This window comes from Oryx dammah, unplaced genomic scaffold (genome assembly GCF_014754425.2).
Source record: "Oryx dammah isolate SB20612 unplaced genomic scaffold, SCBI_Odam_1.1 HiC_scaffold_29, whole genome shotgun sequence".
Lineage (NCBI taxonomy): Eukaryota > Metazoa > Chordata > Mammalia > Artiodactyla > Bovidae > Oryx > Oryx dammah.
Genome location: NW_024070213.1, coordinates 66,898,029 through 66,925,199, shown reverse-complemented (window position 1 = coordinate 66,925,199; position 27,171 = coordinate 66,898,029). Strand labels below are relative to the sequence as shown.

Here is a 27,171-nt window from a genome sequence, read left to right as displayed (position 1 = left end):
GTTATGAGACCTAGCTGGGCTCTCTGCTTTTGTCATTTATCCTCTGTAATCCATCTTCCATTAGGCCACTACTGTTATTTTCCTAAATAATTTTTATCATATCAAGCCCTTTAATATTGTAAAGTAATTATTCTCTAATTAAAATAAGTTAATTTGTTTAAAAAAGGGGAAAAATTATTTTAGATTATTCCCATGGGTCATAGGCTCTGTAGGATGAAGCTCCAATAGGATTTCATGATCTAGTTCTAATGCAGCTCCTTAACAAAGCCCATACTTAAGTCACACCCACTCCTCTTTATAAAGTTCTTTCATATCACTGTTTTCAGAGGTTCTTCCTAAGTCTGGAGAGTCTTGTCTTGGTTTTCCTCTGACTCTTTATTTCTGTTATTATCATTTTTGGTCACACCACAAGGCATGTGGGATCTTAGTTCTCCTACCAAGGATTGAACCCACGCCCCCTGCATTGGAAGCATGAAGTCTTAACCACTGGATCACTAGGGAAGTCCCTTTTCTCTGACTCTTGATTCCCTCCTTTATTCAGTAACGCTGAGCTTAGGTGCTGCCTCGGCTGTGACACTTTCCATGACTCTTCTTTTGCATAATCATCTCCTCCTCTGCATTTTCAGATCTTTTGTGATATATGCTTTTGGTATGGTACCAGTCAGAACAAATCAGTTATTTATAGGAAGATGGCCCTACTTTACAGATGGCTGTGGGCTCCCTGAGCGTGAAAACCATGCCCTGGTCTTCTTGCTTTATCCCTCTTGGCGTCACAATATTTTAAAGTAATTATTTCAGTCTATATGTACTACATGTCTAATACTTTTCTTAGTTTACTCATGAAGTCACACAGATCTGATTGCAGGGTTGCAGAAACAAATGCCTTTGGGGTCAGGCAGCTGACAATAGCAGAAGCAGACAGAGTGAGATCTGGGGTGAGCTAGCAAGGGTGTTGTTGATTGTTGTCTTTATTGTTATCATCCAAGATTGTGACAGGTGTAGCCTGATGTATTATTTTTCAAGAAAAATGGGAAGTTTGAAGATTTTTAATATAATCATCCCCATTTAAAAATATAGCAACTACAAATTCACCTTAAAAAGAAACTTGTGGGCAAAAATTAAAATACCAACCTGTGGGCTGAATGTGGCCCTTGAGACCCCAATTAGCAACCCCTGATTGATCACATCCCTTCATTAGCTGCCAACAGAACCTGGGAACCAGAAAGTGTAAGATATGTGATGGGAAAAGGTGTGTACATGCTCTTTTCTCACCTGGGTTCATCCTGCCTTCTTGCTACTCTGCCTCCCCCACCTGTTGGTACTTAGCCACCTTCCAAAACATGAAAGCCAAACACCACAGAGAATTCCATTTCCTTCCATCCTTTCTCCTCATTGGTAACACGCTGGCTGTTAACTGCATGGACTGGTGTGACCTCCTGTTGTCACTCCTTCCAGGACGTGACCGAAACCATCTGGGAGAAGCTATTATTCTTGATAGATGTTCCGGCTGTTTTTGCTGATGGCTATTATCAAAGGCTTAAATTCCTACTCAGAGCCATGGTTTTCTAGTAAACCAAGAATGAGAGGTTATTAATGCCCTTGGAGCTAGGAATTAAGTTGTCCTTATGTTCCAGCCAATCTGGGTGGTCAGTAACCATTTCAGACAGTCACATGGGACATTGCCTATGAGGTTACCTCGAAAAGAGAATTTTAATAATTGATTGCTACATTTCGTCTCCCATCAATGATTGATTTCCCACCCCTCCCCCTACAGCCCTTTGCTCATCTCAGTTGTATATGAATCAGCAATAGCTCGATTCATCTAATGGCCTTTTTAAAACACTTGTCCCTTCTTAACCAGTGTGATCACTGCATGTTAGCCCTATTAACACTTCATGTAAACTTTTTAGCTGAAATGGTTCAGGCTCTTATTTCCTTTAAAAACAAAGCAAGAGAATAATACCAAGCAAAAAAAAGAGAGATCAAACCCAACCAAATTCTCTATTCAGTGGGTCTTGGGACCTGACTGTCTCAGTCTGGGAGCCTGGGGAGAGATGGTGTCTGTGGGCAGATCTGGGTGGGAATTTAGAATCATCACATTACTGCCTGGGTGCTTTCCTGTGTACAGAACATTGCATAGATTGAGTATTACCAGGACTTTGAGGAAAGCGCTCAGAGGAGCAGGCAGCCTTGCTCAAGAAAGGTCCATGTTCTGGGAAGTGTCATGCGTATGCCACACGTAGTTACTGAGACCTGGAGGTGATTCTGTGCCCTTGAGGCCGGCAGAGGGACACTGACAGAAAGAAGAGGGAAGAGTTCCTCCTCAAACTCACACAACTGCATAAAGTCCTCTGGGCCCAACGCAATGAGCACTAGCTTGTGTTGGATATGTTATTGTTAAATAGTAATCTTGAGTACTCATTGTGCGCCAGGCACTGTTAAATACTTTTCATGCTAGGGCATTTCGTTTTAATGTCTCTTTTATAATTGGAGGTAAGTGTTATTATCCCCATTTTAGAGACAGAAAGGAAGCTTACTGTGTCTGAGAGCACACAGCAAGTTTGAACTTGGCCTTTCTGACCATCGTCTCTGTTGATGCCTCTGCGATGCCTCTGCTGAATGCCTCATGGTCCCAAGGGGAACAGGTTGGTAATGAATGGACACCCATGATGCGTGGGAATCCTCTGAAAACATACCAACTGTGACTCCCCATTGTGGTTTGATTGTCCTTGTAAATCCTGTTGAAAACAGTTCCATTGTGACTTCTGTGGACCAGTGGCTTCTGTGACAGGGGCTCACTTCTTGAGAAGAGTTGAGAATATTTACTCTGAATTTAGTGACAGGAACCTGTTCTGTCTGTTATATTATCAAGTGACTGTCCTTAAGGTCAAGGTTTTGAGCAGATGGGAAGGCAGATAACTTGATCATTTAATGGTTGCCATTAAAACCGGGACTTGCCTGCTGAAATTTAGGTGTAGTTGATTTTTTTTTTTTTAATTTGTCACTAGAGTATTTCACAAACTGAAAGAAGGAAAACAAGTTTTCCAAGTGTGTGATAGCAGCACAGAATGAATCACTTGTTCTTTTTACATAGTCTTCCACTGCTACGATCTCATAGTCACATCTATGCCTGGTGTTCAGGTCAGAGCTTCAAGTAGTGTCTGATACACACAGAGGATTTTGGACTTCCAGTCCTTAAAATTCCATATGTACCTGTTTTTACAAGGGGAAAAACAATCCAGGTGTTTTGGTCTAATTGAAAGTAGACTGATAGGTTAATGCAATCAAGGTGACTAATATCACCTCTCCCCAGCGTATATATTTTAGCGACTCCCAGAATTTAACCCAAGAAGTACTACTAAGAAACTGAGGTTTGCAGAAGTTAAGCGACTTGACCAAGCACTCTACTGTCCAGTAGTTGTGACTTTAAAAGGGGGAGAGCAGAGGTGGCCAACTCATAGAGTCCACAAGAGGATTCCATGAGTTAATCACTACATGTGTTAATAAAATGCTAACAGCAGTCCTTGGCACATAATTAGTTCTCAACAAATATAAGATACTATTATTGCACCACATCTAGGGAGTAGGCAGAATTGAGTTCTGTCTGCATTCATTCTTTCAACAGATGTTTGTTGAGCACTTGCTGTGTGCTGTGTTCTGGGAGGATAGCCCATGGTCTTAACCATTGTGCTTTATTACCTCCAGTTTAATTTCGAGGAAGATGTTTTCCCCCTTTGTAGGCAATTGGAAAACAATGACACCAAAGAGATGATGATTCATGGTCCAGCAACACTTTTTTTTGAGATCCTCAAAATAAGTATCATGGATGAGTATTGCTTAGATAAAGAAAGCGTATCTCAGAGTCATTCTGGGTGATCTCAAGATAGTGCTGACTTTTTTCCTGGAGCCTGGGACAAGCAGAGAATGTAGCTACTAATATAGCTGCTCACATAAAAAAAACTATTGAATCTATTGACAGCATGATACTTCTCAACTCAGGAAAATTTTTCTCAATTTACTTTTAGAGGAATTGGAGGTTTTATGTAAATTTAGTAAACAAAGCATTGGCCTTTGAAGAACAAAATGAAATATTTAAGTTGATAGAGATCAAGCTTTTTAAAGCCAAAGTTAATCGATAAGAATCAGGTCTTTCTACTAAAGCTATAGAGAGTCAGGAATTTAAAATAATATGAAACATGAGATAACAGTTGTATGTGTGTGTGTGTTTTAATTTTATTTCTTTGACTGCTCTGGGTCTTTGTTGCAGAGCACAGGCTCTAGGCAAACAGGCTTCAGTAGATACGGCCCATGGGCTCAATAGTTGTGGCTCCCAGGCTCTAGAGCACAGCCCCAATAGTTGTGGTGCGTGGGCTTAGCTGCCCTGCAGCTTGTAAAATCTTCATGGATCAGGGATCGCACCCATGTCCCCTGCATGGGCAGGCAGATTCTCAACCACTGGACCACCAGGGAAGTCCAGTTGTATGTTTTAAACAGGCAGTGGCTTTAAATTAATATGACTTTATCATCTGGGTAATAATCAGATATTGGACTGAATAGGCTTCCAGGGTTGGGGCTGCTGTCTTCTCTCTAGGTTGACCTTTCTAATATTTCATCAGTGTCATTCACAAGCAGTATTCACGTGAAATGGCAGAGGAAGTCCACCCGCGATTGTTCTTCACAGCTCCCCGGCTGTGATGAGTCATTGGAGGACAGCCCTTGCAACCAAGTGCTGATAAGAACAGGCACACAGTAGGAAAATAAAACAACTAAGAGCTGAAGGAGAAAGAGCTGAACTCAGAAGTGTGTCCACAGCTCTCTGCATTTAGCTCTTGTGACCTTGTGTAAGTTACAATCTTCCCAGTCCCTGGGTTTCTCATGCATAACGTTTCTAGAGTTTCTTGCTGAAGTTAGGTCAACTTTGGAGTTTAATATCCACTAAGAAAGATGGGAGACACTGCACTTCCAGGGGACAGTGATTCGTGATTTGTGTAATTATAGTAGCTTTGTTGATTGTTGGAAAAGAGCAGTGGCAGATGAGTCAGCCTGGCATGAGCTATTGAAGATCAGCGATGGTTTTTTTTGTTGGGAAAAAAAAAAAACCGACTAAAGCATAAGTTTAGGTGCCAATGGTCAGGGTGATGCCAAGTTCCAGAAATAGAAGCTCGGGTTTTGGTCAGAGGACAGTATGGAGGGGACGACGGTCATGGACTTGTTTTCCCAGCTGCACCTCCACCTTCAGCTTTCCCTGGGAAAGATGCTTGTGGGTGACCATGGGGGTGTAATGTCACCATCCAGCAAACCATCCATGCCACACATGTTGCTTGGGAGTCACTGTCACTGACTGAGAGGAGGCAGGTGGTATTTTGAATGTCCTTCCTCTGCCTGGTTTGTTTCTCAAAAAGTCTATGTAAAAGGAAAACTCCAGTTAAATGCATGTATTAGGAGCTCCAGTGGCAAACCTCTGGACTAAACGTGGGCTGCTCTAGAGACAAACAGATTGGAACCATCCATCTTTTATCCTTCTTCTGGGCACTTTCTCCAGTAGCCTTAGAAGCAGGAAGAGAATCCCCTTTCTCTCAAGCCTGGACCCAAGCTCACCTGATCTGCTATTCTCTGCTTCCACACACAGTCCAGTGGGGCCTGCCACAGACTGACACACAGCTCTGTGTATTGGGCTGGCCAAAAAATTCGTTCGGATTTTCCGTACAAAATTGGACTATGACTGAGTGACTAAATGCGCACACACACACCCCCAAGTTGGGCTGAGGGTCAAGGGAGGCCTGACTGAATTCCAGCTGCCCTACTTCCTGGCTGTGGCACCTGGAGTAACTTACTTAGCTTGGGCAGTAAGCATAGTAGTACTAATAGTCTCATGCAGGTAGCCTGTGTCTTTAAGAATTGTATTGTATTCTGAAACCATATGAAAAGTCCCCCTGGTCACAGGAGAGAGAGTGAAGGTGGGACCAAATTTGGACCTTGAACTCTTCCTCCCTTCTTCCTTGAGAGGGTGTGATAAATATCGGAGGCAAATTTGACCTCTTAGAGATCAGCAGGGATCCCACCTCCTTCCACATGACTGTTCCCACCCCAGTAAGGACAAGGATTTTCAAACTCTATAAGCAACAATCTACTTAAAAAAAAAAAATCTTACACAAAACTGTCCTGTGTAAAATGAGGATAAAAGACTTTTGTTTATAAAAATATACTTCAGTTGAAATTTATAATAAACTCAGTAAGAATGATGAAGCAGTTTCAATGAATAGAAATTTGAAATAGAGATAATAGATGACTTTTATGATCATTTCCCTTTAATATACAGATAAGTAACTGCAAATGGTCTTTTTTAAAAAAACAGATCTCCTTCCAATCTAGTGGCATCAATCAGTTGAAGAGAAAAGATAGAAGACTTATTTATTATGCCAAAGCTGCCCAAAATATGTAGACCAGCATATATTTGTTTACATGTAACAGATGGGAATGAACTTTTAAATTGTTGCATTTTCCCCCAAGATGCTTATACCTTTAAAAAATAAATTTAAAGTAAATGTGAAAACACCGGAAACACCTCTATAGAATTCCAGGGTTTGGTAGAAAACTGCTCAAAACACACTGCCTGAGGTCATATAGTTCTCACATCTCAATTTGCTCTCTGTTTGCTGTTTGACTGTAGCATGTATGTGTTGGCTTACAGTTTTCAATACTGAAAACCATATGATATAAAAAAAAAATGGTGACATTTGAATAAGCTCTGCAGTCTGGCTGACAGTGCTGGATCAGTATCAATAGCTCCTTTTGATGTTGTTCTTGAGTGATAGAAAATGTTGCTTTGGGATAAGTTGGGTGAAGAGTGCTTGAGACCGTATACCATTTTTGCAGTTTACTCTGAGTTTATAATTCTTTCAGAATGTAAAACTGTTTAATAAAAGGCATTTGAAAACAACTATCCTCTAATTAACTGTTAGGAGGGAGTACAAGACTAATAGAGTGATGTATACACCACACTTTCAGAGTGGATCTCCATCTATCTTACCTTATTAAAACAAAAGCATCTTTCTTTCTTTGCCACTGAGCCTATATCCTCCACCCTCACTCTGCCACCTACTGTGACACTGTTGAAGTTTTGGGAAGAAAACACAGCAATGGCAAATCAAGAAGATCTCTCTTTCGGGAAAACTATTTTAGCTGCTGCTTCATTACTTAATAATAAAATGGTGCTGAAACCCAAGAGTTCAGTCTGCAGGCACCTGATACACAAAAAAGCTTTATAAATGGTGTAGCATGTTTTTCTGAAGCATTCCTATACGCAAAACATTAGTAATTAGGCCAAAGTAGTATCAACATGCCATGAGATCATAAGGCCACATGTACAAATCAGCACGCTCTGTAGTCCATTGTGACGATGCAATGTAAGGAGTGTTATTCTACCGGAGGAAAGATAGAGGAGAGAAGATAATTTTTAAAGAATAAACCTTTGATCCAGTCACTTCTCTGTGTGTAAAGTGAAAGTGGTCATGGTGGTCATGAAATATACTTCTTTGTTCCCTAGGATTTTATAGTGTGCTATAAATTACTGCTTTGTTCTTTGATAAGAGTGATGGTGGTTTTGCTCTTTATCACTTGGAAAAATGCAACGGAATTCCCTGAGCCAGCCATCTGTCTTCAGTGTAATTGGCAGAAGACTGATTATCTCATGTGTTTTGACTAGAAATGGATTAGTGGGGTTGATCCCAGCTATCAGACACCTGCAAAGGTGCTCTGAGCTCTGAACAATGCTTCATCAAATGTTTTAACATGTACTTGTATAAGCCCACTGAAAAGTCTGTTCACTCCACCAAGCTATGACATAGGGCATTAGTCTGATCGGCTTTTCTGGCTTCTCCTCCAGGGTCATCAATGCTGGGAAGAGCACACACAATGAAGACCAAGCTAGCTGTGAGGTGCTCACTGTGAAGAAGAAAGCAGGGGCCATTACCTCAACCCCAAACAGGAACTCAGCCAAGAGACGGTCCTCGCTTCCCAACGGGGAGGGGCTGCAGCTGAAGGAGAACTCGGTAAGACCCTCCTTCACCCCCACCCTCGGGTGAGAAGAACCCACACCCTCTGGCCCCACTGTGGAATGTTCAGCATGGAAGCGAGAAAAGCGCCGTGTTAGTGGAGTGGTGGGTCTGGGCTCAGGGCATCACGCTCACAGCAAAGATGATACCTGGAGTTCAGAAGAGCTGGTGTTTTAAGTTCTCAACACGTAGAGAAAATGCCCACATCATATGATTTTTGTTGCAAGAATTAGTATGTGTAGCGGTAGATGGTTTTAAAGAAGCACTTCAAGGTTTTTGTGAAGGAGCTCATCTTCAGAAGCCTCCCAGGAGGTGTGGAGTAACTCTAGCCATCAGCTTGCAGCCCAGCTACGACTCTGCCCCTGTCCTCCCCTCGCATGTCCTTTAGAGTTGCACAGTTGAAGCCTGTGCTTGATGCTCTTCCAAATTAATATTTGTTTCAGTTGGCCCAAAGCCCTTGCGTCCTATGGGGTGGCCCTCCAGATTGAATGCCCTGCTGACAAACCACAAAGCATTTCTCCTCTCTCCAGTTTCCGGAGAACAAAGCAGACATCCTTGGAAAGTTTTGAAGACGCTCTTAGCAGAGTGTAGGGAACAATCAGCACTGTGTCCCTCATCAGGTTCTTTAGTCCTGCAGAAAAGAGACATGAAATTGGGTGACCCAGATGGGACTATTTGTTCTAATGATCTGGAGGATATTTTTGTTTGTAAATTTTTATAGGATTGTAAAGGATCTAGGAACCTGTCTTTAGTTGAAGTAATATTGTCTTGTTGCATTTATGCTTAGTGACTAAGAAAAATACTCATTTATTTTTATTTTGTTAGCATTAGTTCAGCTTAGGGTTAAAAAACACAGTGGCCTATGGAGACTCATCAGTTGTACTTGTTTTCAAGGCAGAAGGAAGCATTGATTAGGCCTCTCCCAAAAAGGAGTCAGGGACCCAGATGAGCAGGACAAAATAATAGTGGTTGAGTGCATGCGCTCTAGAGTAAGACAATTCAAAACAGTCTGTTGCTTACAGCTATTCAGTTTACAATGTGTATGTGCTTAGTCCTGTCCGACTCTTTCTGATCCCATGGACCATAGCCACCAGGCTCCTCTGTCTATGGGATTATCCCAGCAAGAATACTGGAGTGTGTTGCCATTTTCTTCTCCAGTAGATCTTCCCGACCCAAGGCTTGAACCCAAGTTTCATGGTCTCCTGCATTGGCAGGATTCTTTACCACTGCACTGCCTGGGAAGCCCATTCAATTTGGGGGTAGTTATTTATTCTTTGAGCCTCAATTTTCCCTTGTCTAAAAAGGAATAATACTGATAGTAATTACCAAATATGGTGGGAGAGGCTAGTTTGAAGTATGAAATCCAACAGTCCATGCAAAGTCCTGAGCTGGTGTCATCATTAATAAATCCTTGATTGATGTTAGTGATTATTATCCTAAAGTCAGTTCCATTTATGTAATCCTCTATGAATAATGCCCACTGGATTTTCATTCATTTGTAAATTGGAAATCACACATTTTTTTCCATACCTTCTTGATGGAATTATTTTTGAGGATTGAATTATTATGGAAAAGGGCTCAGAAAATGTGAGACATTAATGATAATTGGATATGGGTGCCAGTGACTTAATGTTGCTCTTTCCCCTGGCAATTCCTCTCTGCCACTGGGATATAAAGTGATTTCTGTAAAAATAAGACAGTGTTGACATTTGGCTGCAAGCCAGTTGGTGATGGCATATTTCCTTGTTGCTAAGTTCCTCCTAGAAGTGGAGCTAGGAGTAACTATTTAACTTCATATCCTTAAGAACAGTGAAACCAGCTCATAAGCATTTTAGAATGGAACCAGGATACTCCTTCGTGATGGTTCATGTGGGGTCCATGCTCCTCTGGGAGGCAGCAAGGATATGCAGTGAAAAGCAGGCACATCTCAGCCTGTATTCCTGCCTTAGCCACAGCGGCTTCACGTCTATCTGCATTGTATATTAGGTTTCTTATTAGAGTTTAAGGCATGAGCTGTGTTGCCTTTTTTTTTAATTACGGAAAAATATACATAAAGCTTACCATTTTAACCATTTTTAAATGTACAGTTCAGTGGCATCAAATACATTCATATTGCCGTACAATCATTGGTATCATCCATCTCTTAAACCTTTCCATCATCCCAAACTGAAACTCCGTCCCCACTAAATACTAACTCCCCATTCCTTCCTCGCTTTCCCCTCCACCCCCTCTGGTCCCTGGCAACTACCATTCTATTTCCTGTCCCTGTGAACCTGACTACTCCAAATACCTCCTATAAATGGAATCATACAATTTTTGTCTTTTTGTAGTTGGCATGTTCACTTATCATAATGTCTTCAAAGATCGTCCGTGTTGAAGAAAGTGTCATAATTTTATTCCTTTTTGAGGCTGAATAATATTCTCTTATATGTATACGGCCGTTTTGTTTATGCCTTCATCATCGATGGACCATTGCTGTCATCTTTTGTCTATTATGAACATCGCTGCTGTGAACGTGGGTGTCTAGTACCTATAGTCCCTGCTTTTGATTCTCTTGGATTTATACCCAGAGTGGAATTGCTGAGTGATATGGTGGTTTGTTCAATATTTTCAGGAGCCGCCATACTGTTTGCCACAGCAGCTACACCATTTGACATTCCCACCAGCAGTGCACAAGGATTCCAATTTCTCTACATTTTTGCCAACACTTGTTAAATTCTGTTTTTCTAAAATAATAGCTACCCTCATGTGTGCAAAGTGGTATCTCATTTGTAGGTATATATTTCCCATGGTTAGGGATGTTGAGCATCATTTTATGTACTTCTTATTGGCCACATATATCTTCTTTAAAGAAACGTGTGTTCAGGTCCTTTGCCCATGTTAGAATTCGGTTGTCTGTTTTCATTGTTGATGTTTGTGCTCTTTCTAAAACCTTGAAGAGCGTAGTCTCGTGTGCCAGATGACTCGTGAGCACGGGCTGTGTTCTAGGAACTGGATGCTGAGGATTCAGCAGAAAATAAAACAGAGGACCGTCCCTCCCTTCAGGGAGCTTGTGTTCTTTAAGGGAGACAAACAAAATACATGGCATGGGCAGATAAACACTCTGGAGAAAACAAAGTAGGGAAGCAGGAATAATAGGAAGTGTGAGGTGCAGGGGTGGCTAAGGGAGGTGTCAGGGGTGACACTGGGGCAAAGACCTGAAAGCACAGCTCTTGGGAGGAAGAGCATCCTGGCAGCCCTAGGCAGCTGCAAGGATCTGGGGCAGGACCAGGCCTGCCGTTCTCGGGGATCAGCTAGGAGGCCCATGCAGCTGGAACAGACGTAGTAGAGCCTGCATTACCGGCAATGGACTTCCCTGGCGGTCCAGCGGTTCAGACTGTGCACGTCCACTGCAGGGGGCTCGGGGTCCATCCCTGGTCAGGGAAGGTGCCACACAGCATGACCGGAAAAAAAAACAAACCTTTGGATTGTAGGTAACACTGTCAAAGGTAATAGGGGAGAGAGGCGGTCTGGTGGGACCTCGGGGCTGCTATCAGGACTTTGGCCGCTATGCTGAATGAACAGTTTGCTAGCAGAGGTCACTGAATATACTGCTGAAAAGAGGCTAGTGGTTTTTCCTATCTGAAGACATCCCATGAGTCATACATGGTGGCACCGAGGAAGGAGCAGTGACAGTACAGGGCCCAGTGCGAAAAAGCACCTACAGAACAGCCGTGAGGTGGGCCTCCGCCTCCCCTCTGGTTCTTGTCCTTCACCCAGTACGTGCATGCTGAGCTCTGAGTCCACACGCTGGCACTTTGGGACTGAGGAGATGGATTCAGGACAGTCCCTGCCCACCTTGAGTAGAGCTGGGGAGACAGGAAAGGAAGACTTCCTGAAGAAGTGACATTTGTGCTGTTGTGCTGAAAATTGAATAGGAATTAACCAAGCACATAAGAGAAAGGGGAGCTCCTGATGGAGGGGGTGCACATGTGCAGAGCTAGGCTGGCAGGGAAGCAATGGGGCATGGCTTCCTGTGTCGGCGGCATGTGGAGTTGCTTGGACGGATATAAGACCGGAGCAGTGAGCAGCGTTCACAGGTGAGAGTCACTCAGTGCCCTGAAAAACTGGACTTTTAAACAACGACTTTAGACCAGGGTATAACAGACTCATGACAGTGGGGAGGCTGACTTGAGAGGACTAGAATAGCGTGCCTAGAAGCTGGGACACTTAGGAGTCTGGCTCATGCAGAAATCTGAATGAGAAATGATGAAGCTCCAAGTAAAGCAGTAGTAAGAGCAAAGGCGTCAAGAAGCAACGGTTAGAACCAGACACGATAAATGGGTATGAAACAACAATTTTGAACAACAGTTCAAAATTGGGAAAGGAGTACAAAAAAGGCTGCATATTGTCATTCTGTTTATTTAACTTACACGCAGAGTACATCATGTGAAATGCCAGGCTGGATGAATCACAAGCTGGAGTCAAGACTGCCGGGAGAAATATCAACAACCTCAGATGTGCAGATGATACCACTCTAACCTAGACAGCATATTAAAAAGCAGAGACATTACTTTGCCAACAAAGGTCCATCTAGCCAAAGCTCTGGTTTTTTCCAGTAGTCATGTATAGATGTGAGAGTTGGACTATAAAGAAAGATAAGCACCGAAAAATTGATGCTTTTGAACTGTGGTGCTGAAGAAGACTCTTGAGAGTCCCTTGGACTGCAAGGAGAGCCAACTGGTCTGTCCTAAAGGAAATCAGTCCTAAATATTCATTGGAAGGACTAATGCTGAAGCTGAAACTCCAATAATTTGGCCATCTGATGTGAAGAACTGACTCACTGGAAAAGACCCTGATGCTGGGAAAGATTGAAGGCGGGAGGAGAAGGGGATGACAGAGGATGAGATAGTTGGATGGCATCACCAACTCAATGAACATGAGTTTGAGTAAGCTCTGAGAGTTGGTGATGGACAGGGAAGCCTGGCATGCTGTAGTCCATGGGGTTGCAAAGAGACAGACACGGCTGAGCAACTGAACTGCACTGACCAATCTAATGGCAGAAAGTGAAGAGAAACTAAAGAGCCTCTTGATGAGGGTGAAAGAGGAGAGTGAAAAAACTGGCTTAAAACTCAGCATTCAAAAAACTAAGATCATGGCATCCAGTCCCATCACTTCATGGCAAATAGGAGAAAAAGTGGAAGCAGTGACAGATGTTATTTTCTTGGGCTCCAAAACCACTGCAGATGGTGACTGCATCCATGAAATTAAAAGGCACTTGCTCCTTGGAAGGAAAGCTATGGCTAATTTAGACAACATTAAAAAACAAAGACATCACTTTGCCAACAAAAGCTCCATATAGTCAAAGCTCTGGTTTTTTCCCGTAGTCATGTATGGATGTGAGAGAGTTGGACCATAAAAAAGGCTGAGTGCTGAAGAACTGATGCTCTCGAATTGTGGTATTGGAGAAGTCTCTTGAGAGTCCCTTGGACTGCAAGATTGAACCAGTCAGTCCTAAAGGGAATCAACCCTGAATATTCATTGGAAGGATTGATGCTGACACTGAAACTCCAATACTGTGGCCACCTGATACAAAGAACTGACTCATTAGAAAAGACTCTGATTCTGGGAAAGACTGAAAGCAAAAGGAGAACAGGGCAGTGCAGGATGAAATGATTAGATAGCATCACCAACTCAGTTCAGTTCAGTCGCTCAGTCGTGTCTGACTTTTTGCGACCCCATGAACCGCAGCACGCCAGGCCTCCCTGTCCCAAACCCATGTCCCAGAGTTCACCCAAACCCATGTCCATTGAGTCAGTGATGCCATCCAAGAGTCTTCTCCAACACCACAGTTCAAAAGCATCAATTCTTCGGTGCTCAGCTTTCTTTATAGTCCAACTCTCACATCCATACATGACCGCTGGAAAAACCATAGCCTTGATTAGATGGACCTTTGTCAGTAATGTCTCTGCTTTTTAATATGCTGTCTAGGTTGGTCATAACTTTCTTTCCAAGGAGTAAGTGCCTTTTAATTTCATGGCTGCAGTCACCATCTGCAGTGATTTTGGAGCCCAGAAGAACAAAGTCAGCCACTGTTTTCCCATCTATTTGCCATGAAGTGATGGGACCGGATGCCATGATCTTAGTTTTCTGAATGTTGACCTTTAAGCCAACTTTTTCACTTTCTTCTTTCACTTTCATCAAGAGGCTCTTTAGTTCTTCACTTTCTGCCATAAGGGTGGTATCATCTGCATATCTGAGGTGATTGATATTTCTCCCGGAAATCTTGATTCCAGCTTGTGCTTCTTCCAGCCCAGCGTTTCTCATGATGTACTCTGCATATAAGTTAAGTAAGCAGGGTGACAGTATACAGCCTTGATGTACTCCTTTTCCTATTTAGAACCAGTGTGTTGTTCCATGTCCAGTTCTAACTGTTGCTTCCTGACCTGCATATAGGTTTCTCAAGAGGCAGGTCAGGTGGTCTGGTATTCCCATCTCTCTCAGAATTTTCCACAGTTAATTGTGATCCACACAGTCAAAGGCTTTGGCATAGTCAATAAAGCAGAAATAGATGTTTTTCTGGAACTTTCTTGCTTTTTCGATGATCCAGTGGATGTTGGCCATTTGATCTCTGGTTCCTCTGCCTTTTCTAAAACCAGCTTGAACATCAGGAAGTTCACGGTTCACGTATTGCTGAAGCCTGGCTTGGAGAATTTTGAGCATTACTTTACTAGCGTTTGAGATGAGTGCGATTGTGTGGTATTGCCAATTCTTTGGCATTGCCTTTCTTTGGGATTGGATACTCCAATATAAAATAAAAAGTTAAAAAACATTAAAGTTGTCTTAAATGTAGCAGCAAGTACATGGCTCAGTGGTAAAGACTCCCGCTGCCATGCAGAAGATGCAGGAGGCTCCAGTTCTCTTGCCTGGAGAATCGCACGGACAGAGGAGCCTGGTGGGCTGCAGTCCAGGTGACTGCCAAGAGTCAGATATCACTGAGCAACTGAGCACAGTATAAACATGTCAACTTAAGCCATCCTTCATGCCAACTTATAGAGAATTATTTTATCCTATTAGTACAAGCAATCTTTTAGCCAAGTGAGTCAAATCAATTCTTCTGGTTTAAAACAAACTGTAAAAAATATTTGGCAGATAATTTTGCCTCTCCTAACTTCCAAAAGGTATTTGCTAAAGGAACATTGTTTCCTGTGTTTGGCTGAGTTCTTAAGAGCAGCACCTTACTTACAGGACAGAAAATACAAATTAATTTCAGGTTCCATCTAAATATAAAGGAAAATGTCAAAGGCAGAAGAAGCCTCATTCGCAAAAAGTCATAAAATTTGGAATGGATGAAGGAAAAGAGTTTCAAGATGTTCTGTGCTGTAGATTTGTAGCCTGAAGAAATGCAAGGGAATATGGTGAATTATTTATTCTTCCTTAAAAAAAACACTCAATAATGGATCCAGTTTTTTAAAATTTAGAGTTTAGTGATATAATTAGTGAAATAAAAAATAAACATTTATCTTTTGAGGAAGAGAGGTTTTGAGATCTCAGGATATGAAGTGGATGTGAAACAGAGAAGGATGTTTTTTGTGACAGGTTAGGGATGAGCTTTACCTGTTCCTGCATCACATTGGGTCCTAGGTGTATAAAGAAACTTTACCCCAGTGTCAGGCAAGTAGAAAAGCGATACTCTGCGGCAATGTACAGTCCTGTCAACATTCCTACGCCTCTGACTGTTTGTTTGGGGACATAGGGTGTGTGGCTTGGGAAGAAGAGAATCTAGAATGCCAGCATTTCTGAAAGACACGGTCATCCCTTAGAGAAGATGTTGTAAGCTCGTTGAGGGTAACACCCTCTTCCCCAATATCCTCCTGCCTGTTTCCCACTTTATTTGTTTAATTGAAGGATAATTGCTTTACAGAATTTTGTGGTTTTCTGTCATACATCAACAAGAATCAGATATGGGTACACTGAAGCCTTTTAAATTTACCTGATCATGATTTGTGGGATCTAATCACCATTACTAGGTTTTCTTTCCTTTGATTTGAAAGGTGTTATTGTTCATTGTTCAGTTGCTCAGTCAGTCCAACTCTTTGCCACCCCATGGACTGCAGCACACCAGGCTTCCCTGTCCACCATCTCCCGGAGCTTGCTCAAACTCATGTCCATTGATTCAGTGATGCCATCCAACCACCCCATCCTCTGTTGTCCCCTTCTCCTCCTGCCTTCAATCTTTCCCAGCATCAGGGTCTTTTCCATTGAGTCGGCTCTTAGTGTCATGTGGCCAAAGTACTGGAGCTTCAGCTTCAGCATCAGTCCTTCCAATGAATATTTAGGACTGATTTCCTTTAGGATTGACTGGTTGGGTCTCCTTGCAGTCCAAGGGACTCTCAAGAGTCTTCTCCAACACCACAGTTCAAAAGCATCAATTCTTTGGCATTCAGCCTTCCTTATGGTTCAAGTCTCATATCCATACATGACTACTAGAAAAACCATAGCTTGACTATATGGATCTTTGTTGGCAAATTAATGTCTCTGAATTTTAATATGCTGCCTAGGTTTGTCATAGCTTTCTTTCAAGGAGCAGGCATCTTTTAAGTTCATGGCTGCAGTCACCATCTGCAGTGATTTTGGAGCCCAAGAAAATAAAATCTGTCTCTGTTTCATTGTTTCCCCATCTATTTGCCATGAAGTGATGGGACCAGATGCCATTATCTTTGTTTTTTGAATGTTGAGTTTTAAGCCAGCTTTTTTACTTTCCTCTTTCATCTGCATCAAAAGACTCTTTAGTTCCTCTTTGCTTTCTGCTATAAGGGTGGTGTCATCTGCATATCTGAAGTTATTGATATTTCTCCCTGAATTTTGATTTCAGCTTGTGCTTCATCCAGCCTGGCATTTCTCATGATATCCTCTGCATATAAGTTAAATAATGGTGACAGTATACAGCCTTGATGTAGTCCTTTCCCAGTTTGGAACCAGTCCATTGTTCCATATCCATTTCTAGCTGTTGTTTCTTGACCTGCATACAAGTTTCTCAGGAGGCAGGTGAAATGGTCTGGTATTTTCTACAGTTTATTGTGATCCACAGAGTCAAAGGCTTTAGCATAGTCAATGAAGCAGAAGTAGATGTTTTTCTGGAATTCTTTTGCTTTTTCTGTGATCCAATGGATATTGGCAATTTGATGTCTGGTTTCTCTGCCTTTTCTAAATCCAGCTTGAACATCTGGAAGTTCTCCATTCACATACCGTTGAAGCCTAGCTTGGAGAATTTTGAGCATTACTTTGCTTGTGTCTGAGATGAGTGCGATTGTGCAGTAGTTTGAGCATTCTTTGGCATTGCCCTCCTTTGGGATTGGAATGAAATACTGACCTTTTCCAGTCCTGTGGCCACTGCTGAGTTTTTCAAGTGTGCTGGCATAATTGAGTGCAGCACTTGAACGCATCAATGCAGCTGATTCAAAATAGCTCAACTGGAATTCCATCACCTCCTGTAGCTTTGTTCGTAGTGATGCTTCCTAAGACCCACTTGACTTTGCACTGCAGTATGTCTGGCTCTAGGTGAGTGATCACACCATCATGGTTATCTGAATCACTAAGATCTCTTCTGTATAGTTCTTCTGTGTATTGTTGCCACCTCTTCTTAATATCTTCTGCTTCTGTTAGGTCCATACCATTTCTGTCCTTTACTGTGCCCATCTTTGCATGAAATGTTCCCTTGGTATCTCTCATTTTCTTGAAGAGATTTCCAGTCCTTCCCATTCTATTGTTTTCATCTATTTCTTTGCATTGATTACTGAGGAAGGCTTTTTTTTTTTTTTCTTGGAGGCTAATTACTTTACAATATTGTAGTGATTTTTGCCATAGGTTGACATGACTCAGCCATGGGTGTACATGTGTTCCCCATCCTGAACCTTCCTCCCACCTCCCTCCCCATCCCCTCCCTCAAGGTCGTCCCAGTGCATCAGCCTTGAGCTCCGTCTCATGCATCGAACCTGGACTGGAGATCTGTTTCACATATGGTAATATACATGTTTCAATGCTATTCTCTCAGATCATCCCACCCTTGTCTTCTCCCACAGAGTCCAAAAGTCTGTTCTTTGTATCTGTGTCTCTTTCGCTGTCTCGCATATGGGTTCATCGTTACCATCTTTCTAAATTCCATATATATATGCATTAATATACTGTATTGGTCTCTTTCTTTCTGATTTACTTCACTCTGTATACTAGGCTCCAATTTCATCCACTTCATTAGAACTGATTCAAATGTATTCTTTTTAATAGCTGAGTAATATTCCATCATGTGTATGTACTACAGTTTTCTTATCCATTTGTCTGCCGATGGACATCTAGGTTGCTTCCATGTCCTAGCTGTTGTAAACAGTGCTGCGATGAACACTGGGGTACATGTGTCTCTTTTCATTTCTGGTTTCCTCGGTGTGTATGCCCAGCAGTGGGATGGCTGGGTCATAAGGAAGTTCTGGTTCCAGTTTTTTAAGGAATCTCCACACTGTTCTCCAGAGTGGCTGTACTGGTTTGCATTCCCACCAACAGTGTAAGAGGGTTCCCTTTTCTCCACACCCTCTCCAGCATTTATTGTTTGTAGACTTTTGGATAGCAGCCATTCTGACTGGCATGAGATGGTACCTCGTTGTGGTTTTGATTTGCATTTCTCTGATAATGAGTGATGTTGAGCATCTTTTCATGTGTTTGTTAGCCATCTGTATGTCTTTGGAGAAATGTCTGTTTAGTTTTTTGGTCAAAATGGGTTAAAGATCTAAATGTAAGACCAGAAACTATAAAACTCCTAGAGGAAAACATAGGCAAAACACTCTCTGACATAAATCACAGCAGGATCCTCTATGACCCACCACTCAGAGTAATGGAAATAAAAGCAAAAATAAGCAAATGGGACCTAATTAAACTTAAAAGCTTTTGCACAATGAAGGAAACTATAAGCAAGGTGAAAAGACAGCCTTCAGAATGGGGGAAAATAATAGCAAATGAAGCAACTGACAAAGAATTAATCTCAAAAATATACAAGCAGCTCATGCAGCTCAATACCAGAAAAATAAATGACCCAATCAAAAAATGAGGAAGACTTTAATCTCTCTTTGCTATTCTTTGGAACTCTGCATTCAAATGGGTATATCTTTCCTTTTCTCCTTTGCCTTTAGCTTCTCTTCTTTTCTCAGCTATTTATAAGCCCTCCTCAGACAACCATTTTGCCTTTTTTCCATTTCTTTTTCTTGGAGGTGGTTTTGATCACCGCCTCCTGAATAGTATTACGAACCTCCACCCATAGTTCTTCAGGTTCTCAGATCTAATTCGTTGAATCTGTTTGTCACTTCCACTGTGTAATCCTAAGGGATTTGATTTAGGTCATATCTGAATGGCCTACTGGTTTTCCCTATTTTCTTCAACTTAAGTCTGAATTTTGGAATAAGGAGTTCATGATCTGAGCCACAGTCAGCTTCCAGTCTTGTTTTTTCTGACTGTATAGAGCTTCTCCATCTTTGGCTGCAAAGAATATAATCTGTCTGATTTTGGTGTTGACCATCTGGTAATGTCCGTGTGTAAAGTCATCTCTTGTGTTGTTGGAAGAGGGTGTTTGCTATGACCAGTGCATTCTCTTGGCAAAAATCTGTTAACCTTTGCCCTGCTTCATTCTGTACTCCAAGGCCAAACTTGCCTGTTACTCCAAGTATCTTTTGACTTCCTACTTTTGCATTCCAGTCCCCTATGATGAAAAGGACATTTCTTTTGGTGTTAGTTCTAGACGGTCTTATAGGTCTTCATAGAACTGTTCAGCTTCTTAAGCATTAGTGATTGGGACATAGACTTGGATTACTGTGATACTGAATGGTTTGCCTTTGAAACAAGCAAAGATCATTCTGTCATTTTTGAGACTGCATCCAAGTACTACATTTTGGACTCTTTTGTTGACTATGAGGGCTACTCCATTTCTTCTAATGGTTTCTTGCTGACAGTAGTAGATATAATAGTCAACTGAATTAAATTTGCCTTGATTCATGGACCTAACATTCCAGGTTCCTATGCAATATTGTTCTTTATAGCATCAGACTTTACTTTCATCACCAGACACATCCACAACTGGGCATTGTTTCCACTTTGGCTTAACCTCTTCGTTCCTTCTGGAGCTATTTCTCTGCTCTTGTCCAGTAGCATATTGGGCACCTACCAACCTGGGGAGTTCCTCTTTCAGTGTCCTATCTTTTTGCCTTTTCATACTGTTCATGGGGTTCTCAAGGCAAGAGTGCTGAAGTGGTTTGCCTTTCCTTTCTCCAGTGGTCCACGTTTTTTCAGAACTCTCCACTGTAACCCATCCATCTTGGGTGGCCCTACAGGGCATGGCTCATAGTCTCATTCAGTTAGACAAGGCTGTGGCCCATGTGATCAGTTTGGTTAGTTTTCTGTGACTGTGGTTTTCATTCTGTCTGCCTTCTGATGGATAAGGATAAGAGGCCTATGGAGGCTTCCTGATGGGAGAAACTGACTGTGGGAGAGACTGGGTCTTGTTCTGTTGGGTGGGGCCATGCTCAGTAAATCTTTAATCAGATTTTCTGCTGGGTGGGGCTGTGTTCCCTTTCTGTAGTTCACCTGAGGCCAAACTATGGAAGAGGTAATGGCGGTAATGGCCACTGCTTTCAAAAGGACTTAAGCGAGCATGCCGCAGCTGCCATGACTGTTGTAGGCAGTGCCCCTGACCGTTGACCCACACCTCTGCCAGAGACTCCCAGATACTCACAGCAAGTCTGTCCGTCTGCTGTGGGGCCACTGCTCCTTTCTCCTGGGTCCTGGTGAGCACAAGGTTTGGTTCATGCCCTCCAAGGCCTGCGGAACTTCTATAATCAAATCCCACTGGCCTTCAACGTCAAGTTCCCTGGGGATTCTCAGTCCCTTTGCTGGATCCCCAGGTTGGGGAGTCTGTTGTGGGCCCTAGAAATTTTGCAACAGTTGGGGGAACTTCTTCGGTGTCATGTTCTCCAGTTTGTGGGCTGTCTACTCAATGTCTGTATACTGGCACTAGTGGTGACCTCCTCCAAGAGGTTATGCCACATGCCGTGCCTCCCAGGTCTGCTGAAGCCAGAGCCCCTGGCCTCGTGGCAGGCCACTGCTGAGCCCTGCCTCCACAGGAGACACTCAAAGGCAGGTCTGGCTCAGTCTCTTCCGGGGGTCATTGCTCCTTTCCCTGGGTCCTGGTATGCACAAGCTTGTCTCTGCCCTCTAAGCGTCTCTGGTGGGGCTGAGGTTTGATTCTAAACATGATTTCGCCCCTCCTGCCGTCTTGTTGGGGCTTCTCCTGTGCCCTTGGATGTGGGGTATGTTTTTTTGGTGGGATCCAACATTCTCCTGTTGATGGCTGTTCAGCAGCTAGTTGCAATTTTGATGTTGTCACAGGAGATGAGCGCATGTCCTTCTGCTGCGCCATCTTGCCAGTATTTTCTGAAAGGTGTTAAGAAGTCTTTATTTATTGTACTGATTGCCACCTGCCAGTGAAGACAGCTTTTCCAAGAGCTTTTGTTTTTCAGTTCCTTTGGGGCTTCCCTGGTGGCTCAGAGGTTAAAGCGTCTGCCTGGAATGCAGGAGACCCAGGCTTGATCCCTGGGTTGGGAAGATCCCCTGGAGAAGGAAATGGCAACCCACTGCAGTACTCTTGCCTGGAGAATCCCATGGAGGGAGGAGCCTGGTAGGCTACAGTCCACGGGGTTGCAAAGAGTCGGACATGACTGAGCGACTTCACTTCACTTCAGTCATTCTAGGAATGAGATAAAGAGAGGAAGATAGCAGATGACTTCTCTGCGGAGGGAGAGAGAGTTCACTCTTGAGGGCATCATATAACCTTAGTATTAAGGTAAGAAGCCCCCGCCCTTATGTAAGATGTGTGGCCGTAACCGGGACAGTTTCCACTCACATCTGACTGCCTGTTCTGGAACCAGTCGTTTTGGGCTTAAGACAAAACCTGTGAACACATGCATTCTAAGTCTTATTTCCCTCAGAGCCTCCTTATGTCGTTTAATTTAGTCAAAACACATCCAAGTATGTGGTTTCGGTGTCTGTTAGTTCAGTGTCTGATTACAATAACAGGAGATGGCTATGTCCACATCGTGGCCAAGTTCATCAGCAGGGGAGAGGAAAGCTGATTATCTTTCTCAGCAGACGATGGGGTAGCACTGTGGGAATTCCAGGCAAATAGGATCAAACTGGGGATGGGGAGAGATAGGAAGGAAATGAAAAGGGCTATTTCAACTTTCTGGAGTGAAGATTTGTTGTTCTTTTCATCTGTTTTCTGTGAGAAGCCCTCAGTCACCCCCCAGAGCATTAAGTGAAGGTTTCCTGTGGTTCCACAGAGGCAGCGTTTCTGGGGCATTCGGCCACATCTGGCAGTCTGCTTCCTGCAACAATGTCAGCTATAAAAAACAACAGGAGCAGCCTTTGGTTTCTGTCATTGGGTTTATTACTCTAAAATTTCCCTCTCAATTAAGGTCTTTGTTCTGAGTGTGTCAAGAAAAACATAACCTTTCCATTTATCTACTTAGATTTTCTCTTTCAAAGCAAGAGTGCCATGGTTTCTCTCAAAAGTCTTATCTCTTGGTTCCAGGGATTAGAATTCCTGCCCAGTGATTAAGAAGAATGACTTTCCAACCAGGATGTTCAGACCGATGTCAGTTAGAATAACTTGACAGTTCCCTTCTCAGTGGGTGTGGGTTTACTCTGAAGACCAGGTAGGAGCCAAGAACGTGCCTCAAACTTGGTTCCACAATAGATTTTCCCACTGTGGTGAATCTTAAGGCTAAAGGAAAATAAATGGTGCTGAAATGGAAACTTCTCCTTGTTTCACTTGTAATCTGATTTCCCCAGAGCTTTAGATTATTGGCAAGAGCAATAAACTCTTGAGATTTTCTTTTCTTCTTTTGTTTAAAACCCAGCATTCAGCATTTATATGCCAGACACAACACTGATCGTAGTGCTTTGCCAATTTTGGCTTTGCCAATGTTAATTCCTTTAACCTCATAATAACACATATGTCTGTAGTATTCTTATCTTTACTTTACTGATTGGGAAACCAAGGCACAGAGCTGGATCGTGTGGAGCTTGGATGCAGCCCAGGCAGTCTGGCTTCCAAGTCTACACTCACTGGTCACATGATGCCTCTTTATCCATTGTCGTTGCCTAATCTCTCAGTTGTGTCCAGCTTTTGGGGACCCTTTGGACTGTAGCCCACCAGGGTCCATGGGATTTCCCAGGCAAGAATACTGGAGTGGGTTGCATTTCCTTCTCCAGGGGAGCTTCCCATGCCAGGGATCAAACCTGTGTCTCCTGCATTGTCAGGAGGATTCTTTTCCACTGAGACACCAGGGAAGCCATTTATCCCTTAGCAGCTGGGAAATGTGGCGGAAAAGTCTTTCAGTCTTTGGAAAAGCCTGAAATGAAGGAAGAACAACTCCTACTGTTAATATGTACAATTTCAGTATAATTTGATGCCAACCTTTTTCTCATGTCCATGTGATTTCTCTTTTGAATTAAGAGTTATTTATCAGTCTCCCACATCAACTCTGAAACTGGGTCACAGCTCTCACTGACTCAGGTGAAGAACAGAATGGAAAGGAAATTGTTCATCATCTTTTTTGTCCTTATAGTCCATTTTTTTCTTGCTAAATTATAGAAGACCATTATTTGATTGAAACCACAATGAACAGAAAAAGCCTCTCCTTGCCCACTCATGAGTATCTGAGTTTTAATCCCAGCTCTGCCACTCAATAGTTTTTTGTCTTGTGATGCCTCAGTTTCCTCATCTGCAAATTGGGGATGATGATTTCTACCTCATAAGGTTATTAGAATTAAATGAGTTAAAAATATGAAAAGTGCTTAGAATAGTGCCTGGTATGTAGTAAATGCTCAATTAATATTATCTGTTGTTATTCTAACAGTGGAGTTTGCAGCCACAATTCAATATTATTTCACATTACTTATGTTCCTACTGTAAACTAATTTAAGGAGAAGTTTCTGATGTATAAAATAATAGTTTGAGAACATTCTTGAGGTAATTTTTATGTCTAGAATAAACCATAACATGACTTAGCCAAAACTGTCATTAACTGTCTACTTCTTCTGTCTCTCAGAGATTAATATTTATTTAATAGTGTTTTGACATGCTATGTTAGTTAGTTGCCCAGTCATGTCTGAATCTTTGTGACCCTATGGACTGTAACCCACCAGGCTCCTCTGTCCATAGAATTCTCCAGGCAAGAATACTGGAGTGGGTTGCCATTCCCTTCTCCAGGAGATCTTCTGGACCCAGGGATTGAACCTGGGTCTCCTGCATTGCAGGCAGATTCTTTACCGTCTGAGCCATTTAAGAACATTCCTGAACTAATTTTTGAGTCTAGAATAAACCATAAGACAACTTAGCCAAAGCTATCACTTTCTACTTCTTGTCTCTACTCTTGTCTCAGAAATTAATATTTATTTAATAGCATTTTGACATATGGAACTAAATTGCCATTTAAAAACAAAAACCAAACATACTTAACTTATCCTACACTCACTCTCTCATAAAGTGGAAGATTTGAACCAAAGAAAATCTGTGTTTTGTATCGTCAGATCCTGAGAAGGAAGCCATACTCTTTTACATATATGAGAATAAGGGATCTTTCCCAGTGGGGAACAAAATATCTGCATAATTTAGCCAGAGAACTAGGTTAAGAACAAACAGACTATGCTGTGTGGGCATGATTCCAAGTGGACAGCAGTAGAACGTGGGCCCTTGGAAGGACTTGTCACGAAGTTCTTGAAATTTTCCCACATCTCAGCTTCGTCATTGGCTGATTTATTCTTCTTCCTCTTATTGCGTTGCTGTGCAATCAGATGAAGAACTGGTGATTGAAAGCCCTGTAGATGAAATGCCTGAAACAGATATTCCAGTTCTGCCTCCTCCTCCTCTAATTCTGCATTATCATCCTTGAAACTTGGCCAGAAACTTGGGTGGAAATCAAGCCATAGGATAGTAGGGATCAGAAGAGCAGGTCGGCTCTCTGTTTCCCCAGTGGAAAATAAGTAGTCCCTCTTCTTGGCAAGAAAGGAGGGAGGCAAGTGCATCCCACACTCATACTGCACCTTTTGTGGGGGTTTTTTTCTTTTTAATTTTTATTTACTTTTTTCTGCCTGTGTTTTGCATAGGTTTTCCCTTGTTGCTGTGAGCAGGGGCTACTCTTGGTTTCAGTGCACAGGCTGCTGATTGCAGTGGCTTCTCTTGTTGCAGAGCATGGGCTCTGGGTGCAGGGGCTCAGTAGTTGTGGTGCCTGGGCTTAGTTGCTCTGTGTCACGTGCCATCTTCTGGGACCAGGGATCGAACCAGTATCCCTTGCATTGCAAGGCAGACCACCAGGGAAGCCCCATGGATACATTTCTGTTTGGAAATGTATCCAAACAGAAGGGACCCTTCCCAGATAAAACTTACTAAGTTCTGGAAAATAGGAAAAAGAAAATAAGCATTGTGATTAAAAAGCAGTTTCTAGAACTTTAGAGGAAGGAAGATGTCATATTGGGCCTACTTTAGTGAAATTCTAAAAGAGAAATGGTGAGCTTTAAACTCCCAGTTTTTCACCTTCTGGAATATGCCTTTGTCTTGTTGCAGGTATATTCCCAAAAAGGAGGTGAGCCTGTGTGTGTGTGGTGTGTGTGTGTGTTGTAGATTACATAGAAGACTATCTTTATTTTTTTGTAAATGAAATAATTTAGAATGCAACTGGGAAACCACTTATAAGTTACTCTTTTGAGACATGAGTGATGGCTGCCAATTTAATTGTGTGGCAAGTTAAGAAAGGGTTCCATGTTTTGCTTCAAGTGGAGTGGATTTTAACTCATGTTAGTCTGAAGCAAAAACAGGGTAAATGCTTGTTAAAATATACTATTAGTAATTTTGAAGTTCATGATGTCAAGAGCATGTTATTCTAAACTTGAAGGCTTTGGTGTTCCTGGTGTAGAACTTTGTATGATGAGCTGATTGCCCAGTGACATGTTTTGATGGCACCAGAGAGTAACACCAGGCCACTGCTAAGAAGTTACAGCAGTCAACCAATGGCCTGGCACATGTATGCAATTACTAATAAGCAACAAACAAAGTAAAATAGTGCTGCATTGTTAAAGGCTACAGAGTCACAAAACCTAGGGGGATTAATTACACAAAGTTGTGTGTTTCAGAAAAATAAGATTCTGTAATTTGGAATGGGTTCAGTCCTGGTGTTACCATTGACCAGTAGAACCACTTGACTGGCTGTGCCCTGCTGAAATCATTGGTAAAATGGGACACTAATGCCCGTTTTATGGTGGTGTTGTGGAGATCCATCACAGTAGGAACTCAGTAGGGGTATCCTTTGAACCCAGACTTTCCATGGGGGAAGTGACTTAAGAAGAATGGAAATGACAGAGATTGCCTGGAGCATGACCACAAGCATCCCATCAGCAGGGGGTGCTGGAGTGTACAGCTTGGTCTCCTGGATGAGAGAGTCCTTATTACTCTCTGCCTGCTCACTGTCTCCCTAGGTTATTTAACAGTGAGTATAAGTAATTTCACTGAGTTCCCTACATATGAACTTTCAAGTTGCAAACCTTCAAAGATGAGCATGTGTGTTCCATCAACATCAGAGGTCAGTGAAATTGCAGCTTGCCCTCCATCTCCTGTTGCTGAAGATCCCTCAGCTCTATCATTTCCCACCTCTTCACCCTCCTCCAGTCAGTAACCCTTCCTGCCTATTCACCTGATGCCAGCCCCTGAATGCCAGCTGTTGTACTGTACTACTGTAATTTTCAAGGTAATGTACTGTAAGATTTTAAATGTTTTCTTTGTTTCTTTATGTAGTATATGTGCAAAAGTATTATAAACCTATTAGAGAACAGTACTTTGTAGCCCATTGTGTTAGCTGGCTACCTAGACTAATGTTGGACTTAGGAACAAATTGGACTTAAGAGAAGTACTCTTGAAACAGAACTCATTTGTATGTAGGGGACTTGCTGTACTGTTACTTCTAGCTTTATTGCTCCTCCTACCTGCTGGACAAGATTCTATACATTTTATGTATGACTTAAAAAAATTATACAGTGTAGTTAACTTTTC

The 27,171-nt window shown here is 42.3% G+C and overlaps 1 protein-coding gene across 2 annotated transcripts in view; it reads left to right on the top strand.

Annotated features, from left to right (window-relative positions):
* Positions 1–27,171, top strand: part of PPM1H (protein phosphatase, Mg2+/Mn2+ dependent 1H) — a 294,933-nt gene that overhangs the window by 94,379 nt on the left and 173,383 nt on the right. For both annotated transcript variants that reach the window (XR_005719694.1, XM_040233134.1), the window contains exon 2: positions 7,886–8,051. Coding sequence is in view for 1 of the 2 variants with exons in the window: in XM_040233134.1 (XP_040089068.1) it covers positions 7,886–8,051 (166 nt within the window). In the remaining variant the exon portion in view is untranslated. The remainder of the gene's footprint in view (positions 1–7,885; positions 8,052–27,171) is intronic.